General features: G+C 37.4%; 1 protein-coding gene across 4 annotated transcripts in view; it reads left to right on the top strand.

Annotated features, from left to right (window-relative positions):
- The window catches only part of LOC311076884 (uncharacterized protein), a 47,189-nt gene extending 34,015 nt beyond the window's left edge, over positions 1-13,174 (top strand). For 3 of the 4 annotated variants that reach the window (XM_084105401.1, XM_084105400.1, XM_084105402.1), the window contains 3 exons: positions 2,096-3,590; positions 11,841-11,937; positions 12,204-13,174. In XM_084105401.1, coding sequence (XP_083961527.1) covers positions 2,096-3,590; positions 11,841-11,910 — 1,565 coding nt within the window. In that variant the 3' untranslated portion in view covers positions 11,911-11,937; positions 12,204-13,174. Of the gene's footprint in view, positions 1-1,768; positions 3,591-11,840; positions 11,938-12,203 lie in introns of all 4 variants that reach the window. The other variant, XM_084105399.1, reaches the window with a different exon arrangement.
- The last annotated feature ends 6,214 nt before the right edge of the window (positions 13,175-19,388 follow it).

Here is a 19,388-nt window from a genome sequence, read left to right as displayed (position 1 = left end):
AATCGGAATCGTTAAATTCTTATCAATTCCCATCCCTAGTGATATGTACATTTTTCTTATTTTCTTTTATGTTAATATCGTATTTAGCCTCTGAAGGGCAGTATTAAATTAATTAATTAATTTTTAAACAAAATATGAACAATTTACACCAATTTACACGCCCTGGCTCTGAATGGATGTTTCCTTATTTTGCATCACTGAATGTTTTCAGTGTTTGTAATACCAGTAGTTGTGTATGAATCCCAGTGTGAAAAGATGGATCTCAAAATCATACAATCACTGCTAGTAAAGAGTCAAATATGCAGAAGATGCTGGAAAAGCAAAGAATGTGCAGGAGCTGGAGGATTTTTCTGAAGACCATTGGGCAGTTTAACTGTTCGGGACAAAGGGATTCATGAACAACCATTACAAAAAAAACAAACAAAAAAAACAGTTGTGGATCATTCAGGCAATGACACAGTATTAAAAATCAAGCTTATGTAATTTGTCTTGTAATTTGTGTTTGTATTTTGTCTTGTGGACTAGGCTATAGCCTAGGCTACTTAAACATCTGTAATGTGAAAAAGCTTTTTCAGGGCAGTATAAAAAAAATAAAAAAAACGTTTTTATGATCCGTATTATTAAAAAATAAATAAAATAACATTTTAGAGGTTCTGCAAGGTATATGTAAACTTATTACAAAAGTATAATGTAACAAAAATCATAACATTATTAGACCCCAAAATGTTGCAATGGTTATCACGTTCTCATGTTGCTATGGTTACTATGTCAAATCATCGCAATTTCATGACTCAGGACTATAATTTAGCGGGTTCACTCGCACATTTAAATGCTGTTATCACTCCTCAAACTTTACAGTGTGAATGTAACCACTGGTCCTCTAGAAGCATGAAAAACAAAACTATTATTTAGATCGTCAATAGCGCTCCCTTTAAGCCATCACTTACTTACCGCGTTCTGCACTCTCACTGAAACTCTCATCATAAACACTGAAGTTGTCCGCACTGCAGTGAATCTCTTATTTACATCACGTCTAGACTTTGTTGTTTATAAGGAGATTTTTGCGAAAGGATAAAGCTCGCGCTGATTCTGAACATTTTGAGTGAATTCTCCACATGGTGACTAAAACGCCTCTGATTTGCCACTGCGTTCATGCGCGTAATATACATGTCTGTGATTGGCTACAATGCTCAACGCTGAAACAACACTAACGTTAGCTCCGTTTCGTTTTTGAATAATAAAATATTGTGTCCTCCAGTGCCCGGACTCGACTGTACTCGGCAAATTTTCCGAGTCTAAAATGTCCGAGTCCGTGACAAGTCCGAGTACAAATTCACCCGAGTGCGTGACAAGTCCGAGTTCATTCAAAATTGGACTCGAGTCCGGACTCGAGTCCGAGTCCGAGTTCGAGTACCCCAACTCTAGTAATTTCACAGTAGTCATACACACAGGTTCGAAGCCCCCTACAGTGCACTTCTGCTAGGTATACATCCGCGCTAAAATATCAAGGTGAAAGTCATCATAGCTTGCGTAGTATAGACCCAGCTCCCAACCCAACTTTGAGAATAGATTAACGGCGATATTTTTTTTATCGCCCGATAAGAGTCTCACGTTAACGCCGATAACAGCCCACCACTATTTATAACAGTTGTCTACTTTCTACTATTACTTTAGGGCTCACTTTCATGTCCTTTCAATTTATATTTCTTTCAATGAATTATTTTGATGTTCTGAAAATTTTATTTCATACATTTTTCTTTCATGTCAGACCTGATGGAAGTGAAGGAGGAGAGTGAAGAACTGAGTGAAGTGAAGGAGGAGAGTGAAGAACTGAGTGAAGTGAAGGAGGAGAGTGAAGAACTGAGTGAAGTGAAGGAGGAGAGTGAAGAACTGAGCGAAGTGAAGGAGGAGAGTGAAGAACTGAGCGAAGTGAAGGAGGAGAGAGAAGAACTGAGTGAAGTGAAGGAAGAACCTCATGTCAAACCTGGAGAAAAACCTTTGAGTCGCTCAAAGACTAAAAATACATTTTTAAAGAAAAGAAGAGCCAAGAAATCTGTCACCTGCACTCAGTGTGGAAAGAGTTTCGCACGCAAAGATGGTCTTGAGCGCCACATGAGAGTTCATACTGGAGAGAAACCGTTCACATGTGAACAGTGTGGAAAGAGTTTTTCATACACATATAATCTTGATGTTCACATGAGGATCCACACCGGAGAGAAGCCGTTCTCATGTGATCAATGCGGCAAAACATTTCTTAGGGCATCAGAGCTGAAGACACACCTAAGAGTTCATACGAAGGAGAAGCCACATTCATGTTCTGTATGTGGAAAGAGTTTTTCACGGCTGCAAACTTTACATGCACATGAGAAAATACATACTGGTGTGAGAGAGTACGTGTGCTTTGAGTGTGAGAAGACTTTTACTACAGTGGACAGATTAAAACAGCACCAGAGAATTCACACTGGAGAAAAACCTTACAAGTGTTCACACTGTGACAAGAGATTCAGACGCTCACAACATCTGAAAACACATGAGATGATCCACACTGGAGAGAAGCCGTTTAAGTGTGATAAATGTGGGAAATATTTCAGTCGATCTTCACACCTTAATGTTCACATGAGGATCCACACCGGAGTGAAGCCGTTCTCATGTGATCAGTGCGGCAAAACATTTAGCTGTTCATCAGACCTGAAGACACACCTGAGAGTTCATACGAAAGAGAAGCCACATTCATGTTCTGTGTGTGGAAAGAGTTTTTCACGGCTGCAAACTTTACATGCACATGAGAAAATACATACTGGTGTGAGAGAGTGCGTGTGCTTTGAGTGTGAGAAGACTTTTACTACAGCGGACAGATTAAAACAGCACCAGAGAATTCACACTGGAGAAAAACCTTACAAGTGTTCACACTGTGACAAGAGATTCAGACGCTCACAACATCTGAAAACACATGAGATGATCCACACTGGAGAGAAGCCGCACACGTGTGATCAGTGTGGACAGAGTTTTGCTTTTAAAAGTCAACTGAAGCTACACATGAGGATCCACACTGGAGAGAAGCCGTTTAAGTGTGATAAATGTGGGAAATATTTCAGTCGATCTTCACACCTTAAAGGACACATGAGGATCCACACCGGAGTGAAGCCGTTCTCATGTGATCAGTGCGGCAAAACATTTAGCTGTTCATCAGACCTGAAGACACACCTGAGAGTTCATACGAAAGAGAAGCCACATTCATGTTCTGTATGTGGAAAGAGTTTTTCACTGCAGGGTAATTTACATAGACATCAGAAAATCCACACTGGTGTGAGAGAATACATGTGCTTTGAGTGTGAGAAGACTTTTACTACAGCAAACTCTTTAAAACTGCACCAGAGGATTCACACTGGAGAAACACCTTACAAGTGTTCACACTGTGAAAAGAGATTCAGTGTATTATCATCTCTGAAAACACATGAGATGATCCACACTGGAGAGAAGCCGCACACGTGTGATCAGTGTGGAAAGAGTTTCTCTATTAAAAGTGTCCTGAAGCGACACATGAAGATCCATGCAGTGGAGAAACCACATCAACACAGTCTGAAATCACGGTAAGTAGTTTATTTTCATGTGCTGAGCAACAAAGTCTCTTCTGTGTAAGTTGGGCACACATCACTCTATAGCCAAATCTCTCCTCTCCACCTATAGCCGTTGTGTGGGGAGCACAGGACACTTTGTTGATTGATTGATATCTATTAACTTGCGCTCTCTGACAGTAGGTGGCGCTCATGTAAAAGCAGAACTGTGGATACACCCTGTGGATGTAATGTAGTAATGCTAACTGTAACCATGGTATTGTGGCAGAAATAGTCAAATGTTTTTACATTATTCATTTCAGGGTTCGTACATCCTTTTGAGAGTAAAATTCAAGCACTAATCAAGAACTTTCAAGTCCTCCACACTTTTTCCAGCTCTTTATTTTTTTTAAATATTATCCAATTTTAATGTTATTTTTAATGTGATGACCAAAACCATGATTTGTTCATCCTTAAAAGATTGTTAAACTAAACATTGATTGTTAAACCATTTGTAAAACTAAATGTTTCAAAGTGTAGGAAAACAGTAGACCGAAGATTTAAAACTATAGTTATACTTAAAGAGTAAAGAGAATGGAATATTCGCTGGGATATATATACTCTCACCTAAAGGATTATTAGGGACACCATACTAATACTGTGTTTGACCCCCTTTCGCCTTCAGAACTGCCTTAATTCTACGTGGCATTGATTCAACAAGGTGCTGAAAGCATTCTTTAGAAATGTTGTCCCATATTGATAGGATAGCATCTTGCAGTTGATGGAGATTTGTGGGATGCACATCCAGGGCACGAAGCTCCCGTTCCACCACATCCCAAAGATGCTCTATTGGGTTGAGATCTGGTGTCTGTGGGGGCCATTTTAGTACAGTGAACTCATTGTCATGTTCAAGAAACCAATTTGAAATGATTCGAGCTTTGTGACATGGTGCATTATCCTGCTGGAAGTAGCCATGGGTACATGGTGGTCATAAAGGGATGGACATGGTCAGAAACAATGCTCAGGTAGGCTGTGGCATTTAAACGATGCCCAATTGGCACTAAGGGGCCTAAAGTGTGCCAAGAAAACATCCCCCACACCATTAAACCACCACCACCAGCCTGCACAGTGGTAACAAGGCATGATGGATCCATGTTCTCATTCTGTTTAGGCCAAATTCTGACTCTACCATCTGAATGTCTCAACAGAAATCGAGACTCGTCAGACCAGGCAACATTTGTCCAGTCTTCAACTGTCCAATTTTGGTGAGCTTGTGCAAATTGTAGCCTCTTTTTCCTATTTGTAGTGGAGATGAGTGGTACCCGGTGGGGTCTTCTGCTGTTGTAGCCCATCCGCCTCAAGGTTGTGCGTGTTGTGGCTTCACAAATGCTTTGCTGCATACCTCGGTTGTAACGAGTGGTTATTTCAGTCAAAGTTGCTCTTCTATCAGCTTGAATCAGTCGGCCCATTCTCCTCTGACCTCTAGCATCAACAAGGCATTTTCGCCCACAGGACTTTCGCATACTGGATGTTTTTCCCTTTTCACACCATTCTTTGCAAACCCTAGAAATGGTTGTGCGTGAAAATCCCAGTAACTGAGCAGATTGTGAAATACTCAGACCCGGCCCGTCTGGCACCAACAACCATGCCACGCTCAAAATTGCTTAAATCACCTTTCTTTCCCATTCTGACATTCAGTTTGGAGTTCAGGAGATTGTCTTGACCAGGACCACACCCCTAAATGCATTGAAGCAACTGCCATGTGATTGGTAGATTAGATAATTGCATTAATGAGAAATTGAACAGGTGTTCCTAATAATCCTTTAGGTGAGTGTATATGGGTCATTGACGAATAAGGTTTTTAAAAGTGTAAAAAAATAGAATGGAGATATAACTAGATTTGAAACCATTTTTTAGTTTACCTAGGTGTTAACAATAAGATTTTGTGGTTTGTACAATCAATTAACACTGTTTTTGTCATTTTTTACAAGATGGACAAAATTTGTCACCAAAAAAGTCATTCGGTTTAACCATGAATATATCTAAAATTATTCATTTGCAGATAATTATTCATGAAAAAAACTGATTTGACATTGATGCTGAGATAGTATATAGTGTGTACCACAGAAGAAATATTAAATAAAATTATCACTGATCTCATAAATGTAATCATTTATTGGACTACTCTAAACACTCCAACATATTCAAGTAAAACATTGCACAGGGAAAGGAGAAAAGGGGAAATGTAAAAAAAAAAAATCCTTATCTGCTTTATATTTGTATTATTGTAGTTCCTTTAGTTATTAAAAACAATATTATTCCATTTAAATATTTACTATATCGGTTTTACCGAATGACCAAGGCCGGTTATACCGAATGACCATGTCTGCTGCCCTTGATATTATGAATATTTAAGATAATAAACAGACACAAATAGCTTCAAAAGCACATTTTATTGTTAATATAATAGGCTATTAATGTAAAAAGTACTTCAAACATTAAAACATTTTGATAGTTTTATCAAGGGTAGTTTATGTTTTAAGGGTAGTTGAGTTTTATCTAGGGTATTCAGCGTGGTTGCTAGATTGTTGCTATGCAATTGCTAAAGTATTTGGGGTGGTTGCTAGGATGTTGCTATGTGGTTTCTAATGTACTCTGGGTGGTTGCTAGAGTACTCTGTTTGGTTGCTAAGAAGTGGCTTGGCAGCTGTCAATGATGCTACTCCAAAGGCTGCTTGCCAGTATGAAATAAACCAGCCCCAATGCCTCTATGACATTCGGATTTGAAGATATCCCTCTCTGTTTGGGTTGCTAGGGTGTTCTTAATGGTTGCTAGGGCGTGGCTTGATAGCTTCACAATGATCCTGAGAGACTGATTGGTTGCCTGAGTAAAATGAGCCCACCTCCTTGTCTCTATGACAATGTGCTGCAAAGATATCCTTCTGGGCCTTTTATAATGGCAGTCTATGTAAACAGTTGCTATGGTGGTCTTAATGGTCGCTAGGGTGTAGCTTAATAGCTTCATGATGATCTTGAAAGACTGACTGATTGCCTGAGTAAAATGAGCCCACCCCCTTGTCTCTATGACACTGTGCTGCAAAATCATGTTCAATACAAAATCCCTATGCAATTTACCATAGGATAAACATGCACAATCTAGGTTTTTGGGCATTCCCTTCACCATAGTATGTCTATGGGGTACTTTCAGGCACCTATATTATTGAATATAATAATATAAATAATAAAAACACTTCTTTCGGCGAGCATCTGTTCTTTTTTTAACAGGATCAGCATTGATCCTTGCCCAGAAGTGAGTGGCTTTTTACTTATTTGATAAAGGCATCTGCAAAGGTAAAATTCAGTCAAAATTATATAATAATATACTGTGCCCATTTTCTATTAATAAAATGTAGTATTTATTTATTCCAGATATGTACAAATATGACTAACATACATTGCTGTCATTCGATACAACCAGTAAGTCATTCGTTATAACCAAAATTTCGGTTTAACCGAATGACTTTTTTGGTTATAACGAATGACAAAATCTTCACTCAGAGCTAAAAGGCTGATATCTAGCTGCCTAGCTTGTTAGTTAGCTAGATAGCTACCAAAAGGACCATCAAACATTTTATATTTAGTAAAAGTTTTTTAAATATTACAACATTATCCATGTTTAATAGCGGTTGTACCGAATGACCTGATATTTGGGGACATGTGTATGAGCAAGTGAAAACATAAATTTTTCTAATAGTTAGTTACTTTGCTTCACAACCATGCGGTCCTTTGCAGGTGTCTGAATGATATCACATCCTGTCACATAATATTGACCACATGATTTGATCCAAAATGGAGCCCTTTATATTGGTTACTCCGAATGACATCAATGAAAATCATTTTTCCGGACATTCTTTCTCATAACAAAGCAATGACTTTTACACACCATTTTAATACCATTTTACACTATGTTGAGGGGCAGATGACGTGACGCCTGTTTTTTCTGTAACTAAGTGTAAATGTTTACTGAACTGCATTTCTCAACTAAAACAACACATGCCAGTGGGGCATAGAACATCATTTTATTTTAATATTATGATTTTGGGACGTAAAATGTATTTGGTGTTGTTCATATTTCAAGGTGAATAGCAAAATGTCCTGCGGTGTGACTGTAACATTGATGACTCATCAAATGTAAATATTAGTAAAATAAAGCAGATATGTTTGGAGCAGCTAATAAATGCCTTGGCATTATTTTGTATGTATTTACTTAATTAATTTAAGTTTTCAAAATGCTAAAAAGTACTAAAATAATATTTACAGTACATTTAGTTTTGAAACACAAATGCTGTCCTGCAGTGTGACATAGGATATTAGATTTTTGTACTGGCAGTTACATGGACAGCCATAGGGGTCCTTTAGTCAAGACCCCTACCAGGAAGTCCCCCAGATGTTTGGATGTGCTAAGGAGGTTAAAAGATGAGTGTTAGTCGCTTATTAATTTGATATATTTCATCATTTCTGTCAGACCATGAACCAATGTTCCCTCTAAGCTGCGGCCGCGCAGGCCAATCAAAGTGGCCGCGCAATAGATTTTTCAGAATGCGCAAACGATTATTTTTTTCAGGGGTTAAACATCTGAGCATCAAAGGCGATGCAGGCTAGGTAATAAACATTTAAAATACTGACATGTGACAACCAAGCTGGATGTACGTTAGAATATTTACATACCGTAAAACTTCAATTAATAGCCGAGTCCCAAATAGACGTCTCTTTTACACGCCTGGTGTGGATACAGGTTTGGATAAATAAAGGCCGGTCTCTAATAGAGGCCCGGTCTGTTTTTTAGTTTCGGGTTGTATTTAATCTTCTAAAACCCGTCAGATCGTCGGTTTAAGCCAGTTCTATGGTGCAGATTGCGCACGCAAGAGAGCCCTGCGCATCTGGGCGGGAGCTGTAAGCGCAAGCAAGGCAGGCAGAGAAAGTTAGCGCCGCGTCGCGTCTATGACTATTCGAGGTATCGCACACCGGACGAGAAGCGCCGCGTTGCGTCCATGACAACTCGAGGTATCGCAGACCTCACCAGACGCGCACTTTGTCAGTTTATGGCCAGCAATATAGTTATGTTTAAGGACATTGTGGAATGAAATTCAAATGACATGTTTTGTAACCTAGTTTGTTGCACAGTTATTAAATTGTTTATTTAGGCTACCTTTAGGAATAAATGCATGTCAATTTAATAGGCCTTTAATTATTGTTAAGTAGCCTACTGCATTAGCATTTTTCTTTCAATGAAGTTCCACTTAAATGTTTTACCTGCTGAGAAATGACTAAACATCTTGGATACTTTTATTTTATATATAGGCCTATATATCATTATCAGTCATAAACAGTGAACCAGTCATAACCTCTTTAAACCTTATTGAAACCTTATCAAAGATCTTTTAAGTTCAACTAAACTTGAACTTAAACTTAAATATCCCCATAAGTTGGGGATATTTTGGGAATATTAATTTATTTTTATCAATCAATAAATTCCACTAGAAACAAACCTTGTTGTATTATTTTAATTTAATACTGTGAAGCTGCTTTGATACAATTTGTATTGTGAAAAGTGCTATACAAATATACTTTACTTGACTTGACTTGACTTGACTTAAACTGACTGGTAAAACACCATCTTTAAAATGTTCCCAAAGTCCAACCATTATAAAGGATATTGAATAAATATCAACCTTGTAGACATATTGATGCATTTGCTGTCATCTCTTTGAATCCCCTATGGCTGACGCAGGCTCGTGGTCATTTTCTGCGCTCAGAAAAAAAAAAAATTGCTCAGTGCTGAAAAAAATTAGAGGGAACATTGCCATGAACGTGTCCATTTTTGATAGTCCTGTGGTGTGACTGATCTAGACTGATCTAGTTCGAGAAAAAATAAAAATATCTTTAAAAAAGAATCATATTCAGGTTTAAAACAATGAACTTATTCAGTTCCTGTAATGCCCAAGGTCAATCTTGTATAGCAATTACTCAAAATGGCTGCAAAAGTGAAAAAGTCCTGTGGTGTGACAGCCTGTCCTGTAGTGTGACATAATTAAGTCAGATGTCTAGCTAGATTCTAGACTGTTATCTTTGCAATATTAAACATAAATATAAATATATCTCTGTCTCTCTATATATATTAAACAAATATTGCAAATATATGTATAATATAGGTATATTATATATAATATTAAACATAAATATATATCTGTCTTCATTATACATAATATACCTATATTATACATATATTAAACTTAAATATATATCTGTCTTCATTTGTTTGTTGTATGTGTATGTTAACAGTCACTGATCATTGTTTTTAAAGTGATTTTTGTCAGTTTTTAGGCATGAGCAAAGAAAGGACAAGGAGGTACAGGGAAAGGTTAGCACAGGATGAAGTCAAATTTCTCTTGTTCACTGGAATCTTTGTTCAAAGAGCTGAACTGATGATTTTAACATGCTTTTAATTGTTTTAGCATGATTTTAATGACTTTCTCCTGAAAAACAAGATATTTGTTTAGTCTTTTAAGTTAAAAATAGGAATGAATGGTCTTTATGACTGGGTCAGATTTGACGCCTCCAAAATGTTAATTATTCAGTATGTCTTGTTTACTATGTTTTTAGTTCAAATTCATACACTAAGTAATAAGATTGTACTGATATGTTGCATTTTCATTAATGTTCAAATAGAGATGCAAATGAATGTGTTTGTTACAAAAATATTCAATACATTTCACCATAAATGTTCATACAGTGTTTCATTTCGTCCTGTGGTGTGACGGGATGTCCTGTGGTGTGACATCACTTCAAACACAATTAAACGACTTTTACTATGTTAACTAGCTTAAATGATTATATGCATTTGAAAACATTTAATAATATAACTATATAAAAAAATAATAAACATTTTCAAATATTTTTTCTCATTTTACACAATATTTCCACTGGAGAGAGTGGTAAAAGATGGCACAAGCAAAGAATATAATCAAAAAACAGCTGTGAAAAAAAAATATATGCAGAATTGTAATGATCATTCTTTAAGAATGCTTGTTAAACTTGAAACATACCTGATTTGTATTTGAAATTAATCATATTTCAATATTTGAATTTTATAGTAATGTCATGTCACACCGCAGGACATATTTTGCCTGGAGCTGTGAGAAAAGCTTAATAAATTACATAATGAGAAAAAAAAATCTGCTAACCTCTAACAATTTCAAAAACAACAGTATTTGAACTTTACAAATTCATACAATTCTCAAGCAATTTAGAACTTTGTTTTCAAAAATGCTGTTTCACCCTTATTTGTCAAATCATGCCAGAATAAAAAATAGATAAATGTATTAAATTTTAAGATATTTTAATCACGAATGAAATTGCTGTATTGGCCTTCGGACGGTTAAACCGAATGACCTTTTGACACTTCAAAATCTTTAAAATACCTTTATATGTAGTAAAATAAAAATTAAAACCTTTTGGATTCAGTAAAAGAGATCAAGTTGTACTACCTTACATACTCTGGATGTTATATATTTGTTTTTTTATTATTATTAAGGCCTTCGGACAAAAAAAATGACCCGTCACGTCATTGACCCACATTGTCAGAAAAGTAAACAAAACAATGAATACATCATCGCAATTACCAAGTCCATCTCATCTGGCATGTTATTAGAATTATTGATAATGTTTTCAAACTCATCTGTTTATATGACACATTAGTTACAGTTTCTGTTTTCATAGACGTTAAATGTAGGTTTTAAATCCTGCATTTAATAAAACTACTAGGGAGTGTTTTTATCACAGCTTGTAAATGTTTTAAATGAATGTGTATGTGTGTGTTTTGTAATGTATGATTTTATTTCTGTCAAGCTGTTGGTGAAAATAAGAGCTTGTTCTTCAGTGATTTAAAGGTTAAATAAAGGTTAATAAGTTACACAAAGGGAACACCGCATCAGAGTAAACAACACATGCATCTGAACGACGTGTTAAACTGTATGCTTGAGTTTATTTGAAGCGCTGAATATGAAGCATTTTCATATTTAGGAAAACTTGGCTTGTTTCAGCACTAGGAGATTTATGTTAGTTTTGTTTGTTGTGTTGTTGTGGCTTCGACAAAACCTGATAATCTTAAGTTAAATGTTCAAGGTCACTAGGTTTTCAACATGTGATTAGCTTTAGTACTTGGTCTGAAATATTGATTATTCCTCTCTCATCATGTCTGTTAGAAATGAAACTTGTTTGTTTTTAGCAGAACTGCCAGAAAGCATCTGGAAGGAGAGGACGGAGAGAACGCCAGTGATCCAGAACCTGCAGAATGAAACATCATGATACTGAAGAACAAAGAGGTTGGTGTTTATTCTTGATTCATAATTCATTCGTCATGATGAAGAACATGCTGATGCTCACCAGATTTACATTGTTTCATGACCAAACTAGTTATTTATAACACAAATTATTAAAATAGATCATAATCGTGCACAGCAGTTGTTGACCAGATTTGATGGGATTAAAATTTCTGTTGAACTCATCAGTGATCTTGACTTTGAGCTTCACTTTTCATTTCACATTTGTCTTTCATTTGAAATCTCACTTGATTTAATGTTTCTTTTAGACCTGATGGACATGAACGAGAAAGGAAAACAGAAGCCTAAAAAACTCTTCACATGTAAATCAAGTCTGTAGATTCACATGAGGATCCACAGCGGAGAGAAACTTTACACATGTGATCAATGCGGGAAGAGTTTCACTCGGGCCTTCATTCTAAAATCACTTCTGCCTTCTCATTCACCCCTCTTTCACACCGCAAGCGTGAGCGGCGCGTGAACGGCGCATCCGCGCAACTACATCGTCACTGCAGCAGCAGACTCCCGCGAGTATTCACACTGGAAGCGTAGTACAACGTCACAGCAGCGGCTGCAAACCGTGTTTGGCAGACAATATAACCATTTCAAACAATGGGTCAGTTCTTTCAACATTTTTGTTTTTATAATAATAAAACGAATATTAAAAACGAATATTAAAAAGTTTAAATGGGTAAATACATATTTGTTATACTTAATTTTCTTTTCTGGCATAATTGTTAAAACAATTCTGTGCAATTCTGTGCATTTTGAGCACGTTTTGTGTTAAATCACATTTATTTTGTCCATCAAAAGCATCAAAGGTGTGCTTTCACTTTAATTGAGCGTGAGCAGCACAGCAAAAAATAGACCGGACGCCGAAACCCCCGCTGCACTGCTGTTCACGCGACGCTCCTGCTTGACGCTCACGCGCTGCTCCTGCTCCCGGTGTGAATGCACTCATTGATTAACATGGACGCCGTAAAAATTATGCGCTGTTCACGTGCCGCTGATGCTTGTGGTGTGAAACCGGGGTCAGAAGAAGAGCACCTGAAAAATTACACTAGAAAAAAGCTTTCATGTTCAGGGAGCTGAAGAAGAGGCCGTAACACTTTCAACAGAGACGTGAATCTGAAATTCATTTTAACTCGTTCATTGTTTTTCAGAGATCTGTGTCATTAGTTTTATTTTTTATTAATTTTTGTACTTCAAGTAATGATTGATTAAACTCATTATAATTTCATCAACAGCTTGTTGTTATTGTCCGGCACGGATGAATAATGTCTTGAGGTGTATGTGTGGGCTGTCAGTCAATGCACCAGTGTGGATATTCACTGTACTTCAGAATTACAAATATGACCTCCAGGAATTATTTCCAAAATAAGAAGGAAAATGTCATCTGAACAAGTAACATGTCAGCCACTTTTATTCTGATCAACTGGTGATTAAATCTTACGATCGCAAAGTTAGCTCAGATCACGTCAAACCGTGCAAATTATTATCGTTATACTTTGTTCTAAAATTGTTAATGTTATCAACACTATGTGACTGTGTATTTAAGGCTATAAATGATCCGCCACCTGCAGCAACCTCACACGCAGAATAGCCTACTAGCCGAGACTCCTTCTTTATGTATACAGACGTGATGCAGAGACGAACCGCGGCAAGCTCGTATTTCCCGTTGAAACCTTCCAGTACCACTCAAATTAGAGCACATTAAAAGCTTACCGCTGTGAATCAGGCTACAGTAAGGAGATGAAAATGTTGTAGAGGTGGGTCTAAATGACAATTTTCACCTGAGATTCAGACCCAGACAGCAACCTAGTGCTACCAGATGTGGGCCGGATCTGGGCCGACACTATGTTGCTGTCTGGGAGCCAAATTACAAGGGGGACAAAGTGAGTTTAGAAAGATGGCAGCATCATTATTTTTTTGCTAGGTCTGTTAGTTATATCTGTTGACTTTAGCAATCTTTGTTGCATAATAAACAAATGGAGACAGTTGTCTTCAAAAAATGGGGAGAAGCACTTTTCATGTTTTTTTATTTATTTTTATTTTATGTTAGACCAAAACGACAAATAAAAATACATTTATAATGCTTTTTCCTCAGCGTCCATCTGTCTGGTGGCAGACGCCAGTATTTCACAATATGACATATAATATAAAACTTCCTTGCAAATGGCCCGTAACTAGACGGAGGCCAGAAAAACCCGGTGCATGAGCACTACCTATAAAAACAAAAGGCAGATTAGGTAACCTAGATCAAACTTTATTACATTCATGAATCAGGTATGATTGAGATGAATTCACCAATAGCCTACATCTTAATGCGGTGGTAAACAGACATCATGGCTTTTCAGATAGTAGAAAAATCTTGCATAGTACACAAAATCCCATGGTTTAAAATTAGGTTATTAACCGGCAAGTTATTGAGCTTATTGAATGGCTGGTTGATTTCCGGGTAAGATACACCACATATGGTGATGATCCATTTAATACATTACAATTGCAGGGGCTCGGCAGTGTTCAGCATGGTTAAACCGGTCATTTGCCCACTTTAGTGGGTAATCAGACAAATTGTGGGTTTGTGGGATTGGGGCGTGGCTTGGGAGTGGTCTGCGGGGGTCGGGGGTCATTTGCCCTCTATAGTGGGTAATCAGACAAAAAACGGGTTCATGGGACATGGACGTGGCTTGGGAGCGGTCTGCGGGGGTCGGGGGTCATTTGCCCTCAATAGTGGTTAATCGGACAAATAGCGGGTTCATAGGACGGGGGCGTGGCTTGGGCGCGGTCTGCGGGGGTCATTTGCCCTCAATAGTGGGTAATCGGACAAATAGCGGGTTCATAGGACGTGGACATGGCTTGGGAGCAGTCTGCGGGGGTCGGGGGTCATTTGCCCTCTATAGTGGGTAATCGGACAAATAGCGGGTTCATAGGACGTGGATGTGGCTTGGGAGCGGTCTGCGGGGGTCATTTGCCCTCAATAGTGGGTAATCGGACAAATAGCGGGTTCATAGGACGTGGATGTGGCTTGGGAGCGGTCTGCGGGGGTCGGGGGTCATTTGCCCTCAATAGTGGGTAATCGGACAAATAGCGGGTTCATAGGACGTGGACGTGGCTTGGGAGCGGTCTGCGGGGGTCATTTGCCCTCAATAGTGGGTAATCGGACAAATAGCGGGTTCATAGGACGTGGATGTGGCTTGGGAGCGGTCTGCGGGGGTCATTTGCCCTCAATAGTGGGTAATCGGACAAATAGCGGGTTCATAGGACGTGGATGTGGCTTGGGAGCGGTCTGCGGGGGTCGGGGGTCATTTGCCCTCAATAGTGGGTAATCGGACAAATAGCGGGTTCATAGGACGTGGACGTGGCTTGGGAGCGGTCTGCGGGGGTCGGGGGTCATTTGCCCTCAATAGTGGGTAATCGGACAAATAGCGGGTTCATAGGACGTGGACGTGGCTTGGGAGCGGTCTGCGGGGGTCGGGGGTCATTTGCCCTCAATAGTGGGTAATCAGACAAATAGTGGGTTCATGGGACCTAATATATACAGTATATATATATATATATATATATATATATATATATATATATATATATATATATATATATATACATATATATGTTGTTTTATGGTGCGTAATTTTAAACACCTTTACCTAACCTGAGAATAATTAAAATAAGGTTAAAGTAAGTCAAATCTGTCCTAAATAATAAGCATTTTGAATTTCCATACTTACAATATTTAGATCACAGAAGACTTCTCCGTGGTCAGTTCAGCTCAATCTTTTGTAAACAGAGACTTATGGCAGGCAAGTTTCTTAATTTAAATTATATATATATATATATATATATATATATATTATTAAATACAGGTAAACTAGTTTACATAAAAGTTACTAATATATAAAATAAAAGTAAATCAAAACCAAATAATTTACAAGCTTTCATCTTCATGAGGCGCAATGGCAAGGCATCTAACACTGGAGAAGCCGTCCTTGTTGAATCAGCGTCTGACTGGACATTTCATTCCAGCTCTTTTTAAAGTCCATCAACTTTTTGACATCTTCAGAAATCTCCTCCTGGAAACTCCCTAAAACTTGTTCATTGGTAATCCTCTCCTTGAAAGGACTTGGTCATTAAAGCCTTTGCCTCTCCGTCCTCCTTCTTTTGGACCTTTTCTTCATCGCTTTATCTTCTGTATCTCGTCTGCAACACACAGACGGTAATGATTGCATTTTTCTTCTTTATTTGGCAAAGCTCTTACTAATACATTTTCAATTTCTCTCTACTCTGCCGTATGCTTAATAAATGCTTACAACATTCAGTGAGGTATGTTTTTCTTTATAAACCATTTTCTCAATAAATGATTTTACAACAACAATTGCAGTGTTTTTCTTTATAAAACATGGTTACAATAATTAATACAAGTGTCTTTCATTATTTAACACTTTCTTTTAACAACTCCTGGTAACTTCTTTTATAAAACCACTTTTCAATAAGGTTACAACTGTGGTTCACTGCCAACACGTCAGCACTTCATATACCAAAAGACATAATCATAATAGAATAATTGCATATTACATAACAGCCCCTTCATGCAATTTTTCTATTTCACAATTATTCTTTTATTCTCAAACTCAGGTACTGCATGTAACATTGTCTGTTTTATCATACTTTCTTAGTTTAGGGACTGTTCGTTTTTTATTTAAGGGGCCACCGGAGGAGTTTTGAGATCTGTTGTCAAAAAAGACATGACCCTCCCTTCGCCAGCAATACATTTTTCTATGACCCTCCAAAATGATTGTGAAAAAAGGCATGACCCTCCCCGATAATTTATTGATAGCGTACTGGTTTGCGCTTGGCAAAGATGTTCAGATAGCCATTGTTTGTTTTTTTTTTGTTTTGTTTTTTTTAAACCATAAACTCTTGCTTTCTCATCTTACTAAGGCTGTAACGATAGACCAAACCTTGAGATGCAAATTAGCTTTTGCTATACTCTCTGTGCAATACATATTTTCCAGTTTTGACTGGGATCATGTTTTTTTTGTACTGTCCCTATACAAATAAACTTATAACCTACGATTCGGTTCGTATCACGTTTTTTTATTTTAGATTTGAAAAAAATCATGTTTTCGGTGACTCGTTCAATATGTGGGTGGCGCTGCCAACAAAGCATCTAAAAGCTGTCACAAAGAACCGGCAAAAGTAATGATTATTAATATGTCAAATATAGCAAGGAGATTTTAATTGTTTATTAATAAACAAGTGTTTTCTGTGTCGACTGCAAAGATGAAGCTGACGATGCGTCGCGATCTTCTCAGAACGCGCCAGAGAGAAATGCACATTTCATAAGCAGAAAGCAGTTTTCCTTCGTTTTGAATTGTTCTGTTTAAAAGTAGACATTTCAAGCTTTCTATATATTTCTCAGGTCTGTGAGGCAAGTAGCATACCTTACGCTGGTGAGTTTCGGTTCATTTATGAGACAAGAGTCCAGTTCACTCGCCCACGCCTCCGTGTCATTATTATCAATTTTCTAATATATTTACTTCTTATTTATTAAATCCAGATGAAACATTGATTAAAATTAAGATACAATTAATAAAAAAACGAAATTCACTTTAAAGAAAGGCTTTGTGCTTTCTGTTTGAGGTCTCTGTGAAATTTTTAAAGTCGCTTTCAGAGCAGTCATGTCCGTAATGGAGAACTGTCACGCCCTTAACATTGTTTTTTTTTCTTTTTTTCACATAAATGCGAACACGAAAAATAAAATAAAAATAATATTTTATGTTCTGTGGAGGCCAATCTTTATTCATCCATATATATCTTTGGGTATATATCTTTTGTTTTGCACAGTGTATTTTATAGAATTACTAAAAAATATTTTGCCACTTAAAAGTTAAAGATTTTTTGTGTCACGTCACATGTGTATTTCCCTCATATTAAATATAAAACGCATGTGTAGACTGATATTTTTCTAATGTCTTGACTCCTTTCAGACGTTTCAAAATATTGGTATTAAATGCATTTTCTGAGAATTTATATTTCAAGTTTTGACTGCAAATGTCAGTCCATAACACTGGAATCGCCCAATTTTAACGAATTTATCCTCAACTAGTTTTTGTGGTGTAGGTCTACGTATTTTATTATGTTAACTTAAATAATACTAATAGTAATTTAAAGATGTGGTAGCCCTACATCTTACACATCGTGGAAACAAAATAAGAATGGAAACTAAAATATGGTATCGCGCTACAGCGCACATTCTCAGCAGTTCTGGCGCCTCAGTCCCAATACTGTAAAACTCGACGTAGGCTACATTCACATCAAATGTTAATGCAGCGGTAGAGTTACACTCACAGGACACTGTGCACTTATTTGCAATCACAAAAGTTCATTATATGCTCGTGCTTTAAAGCTTTGCCGGGTAAACATTTCTTTGGCATTCTGTTCTGACATGATGCACTTTTTCTAAGCGCGAACTGAAGTGCGCGCGCACTGTCAAACAGCGCCAAACTGGATTTTTGTTGGGTCAGACCCATCTGATATCGAAGGGCTGATAACGCGAGATCAACATGGAGCTAAATGGAAAAAAATAGCACCAAACAAGCCACTTTGAAATGTTGCTGTTTTCATGAATATAAAAGTTGGGTGACCCTCCCCCTAGACTAAAAAAAGTTGGATGACCCTCCCCTCAACAAAGAAAAAAAATATGTGACCCTCCCCTATTTTCCTCCGGTGGCCCCTTCCATAAATACCGAACGGTCCCTTAGTATATATTTGTCCTGACTCTGTTAGGACATTCATCTGAAAAACATTCATGTAATGTTCCACCCAGGGTCGTTCATTTTTTCGGCTTCATTACTTTACTTTCAATTATTTTTCCCTGTACTAAATCTCCAGAAGGCCAGGTGTTTGTACTTTGTTTTATTATGGTCAAATAACATCCAAATTTACTTCACATCAGTCTACCATTAGTAATCTCATGATAACATGCTCCAATCAATTGTCCCTTAGAGTCTTCACACAGAAAGGTACGGCCTTTTCCTTTAATCAGACAAATCTTGCAAAAACTGATCATTGGAATTAAGGATTGGGGTATTACTACCTTCCCTTGGGCCGCTTGTTTCTTCTCAATGCTCAGATGAGACAATTGTGTATGGAGCGTTTGATCTTGTCTCTTGAGGGACTCCGTCAATGTTTTTGTCTATAAGATAAAATACTTCATCAAATTTTATCACTCTTATTACATCCATGGTATATTTACCATAAAACTCATGTATAAACAGCTGGTCGTCTTTAATCCAGTCTAAATGTGCACCTAAATCATTGTAAAATTCTTTGACCTCTGGGTGAAGCATTTTCAACGTTTCTATATCTCTCAGACACATCGGTGCTAAAATACATTATCAACTCGAATGCTTTCACACAATATTCCATCAATCCATCACTGTCATTATACC

The sequence above is a fragment of the Abramis brama genome (genome assembly GCF_963993115.1).
Source record: "Abramis brama genome assembly, chromosome: 1".
NCBI lineage: Eukaryota > Metazoa > Chordata > Actinopteri > Cypriniformes > Leuciscidae > Abramis > Abramis brama.
The sequence above is the reverse complement of the archived record's forward strand: the minus strand, read 5'-3'. Positions and strand labels throughout refer to the sequence as shown.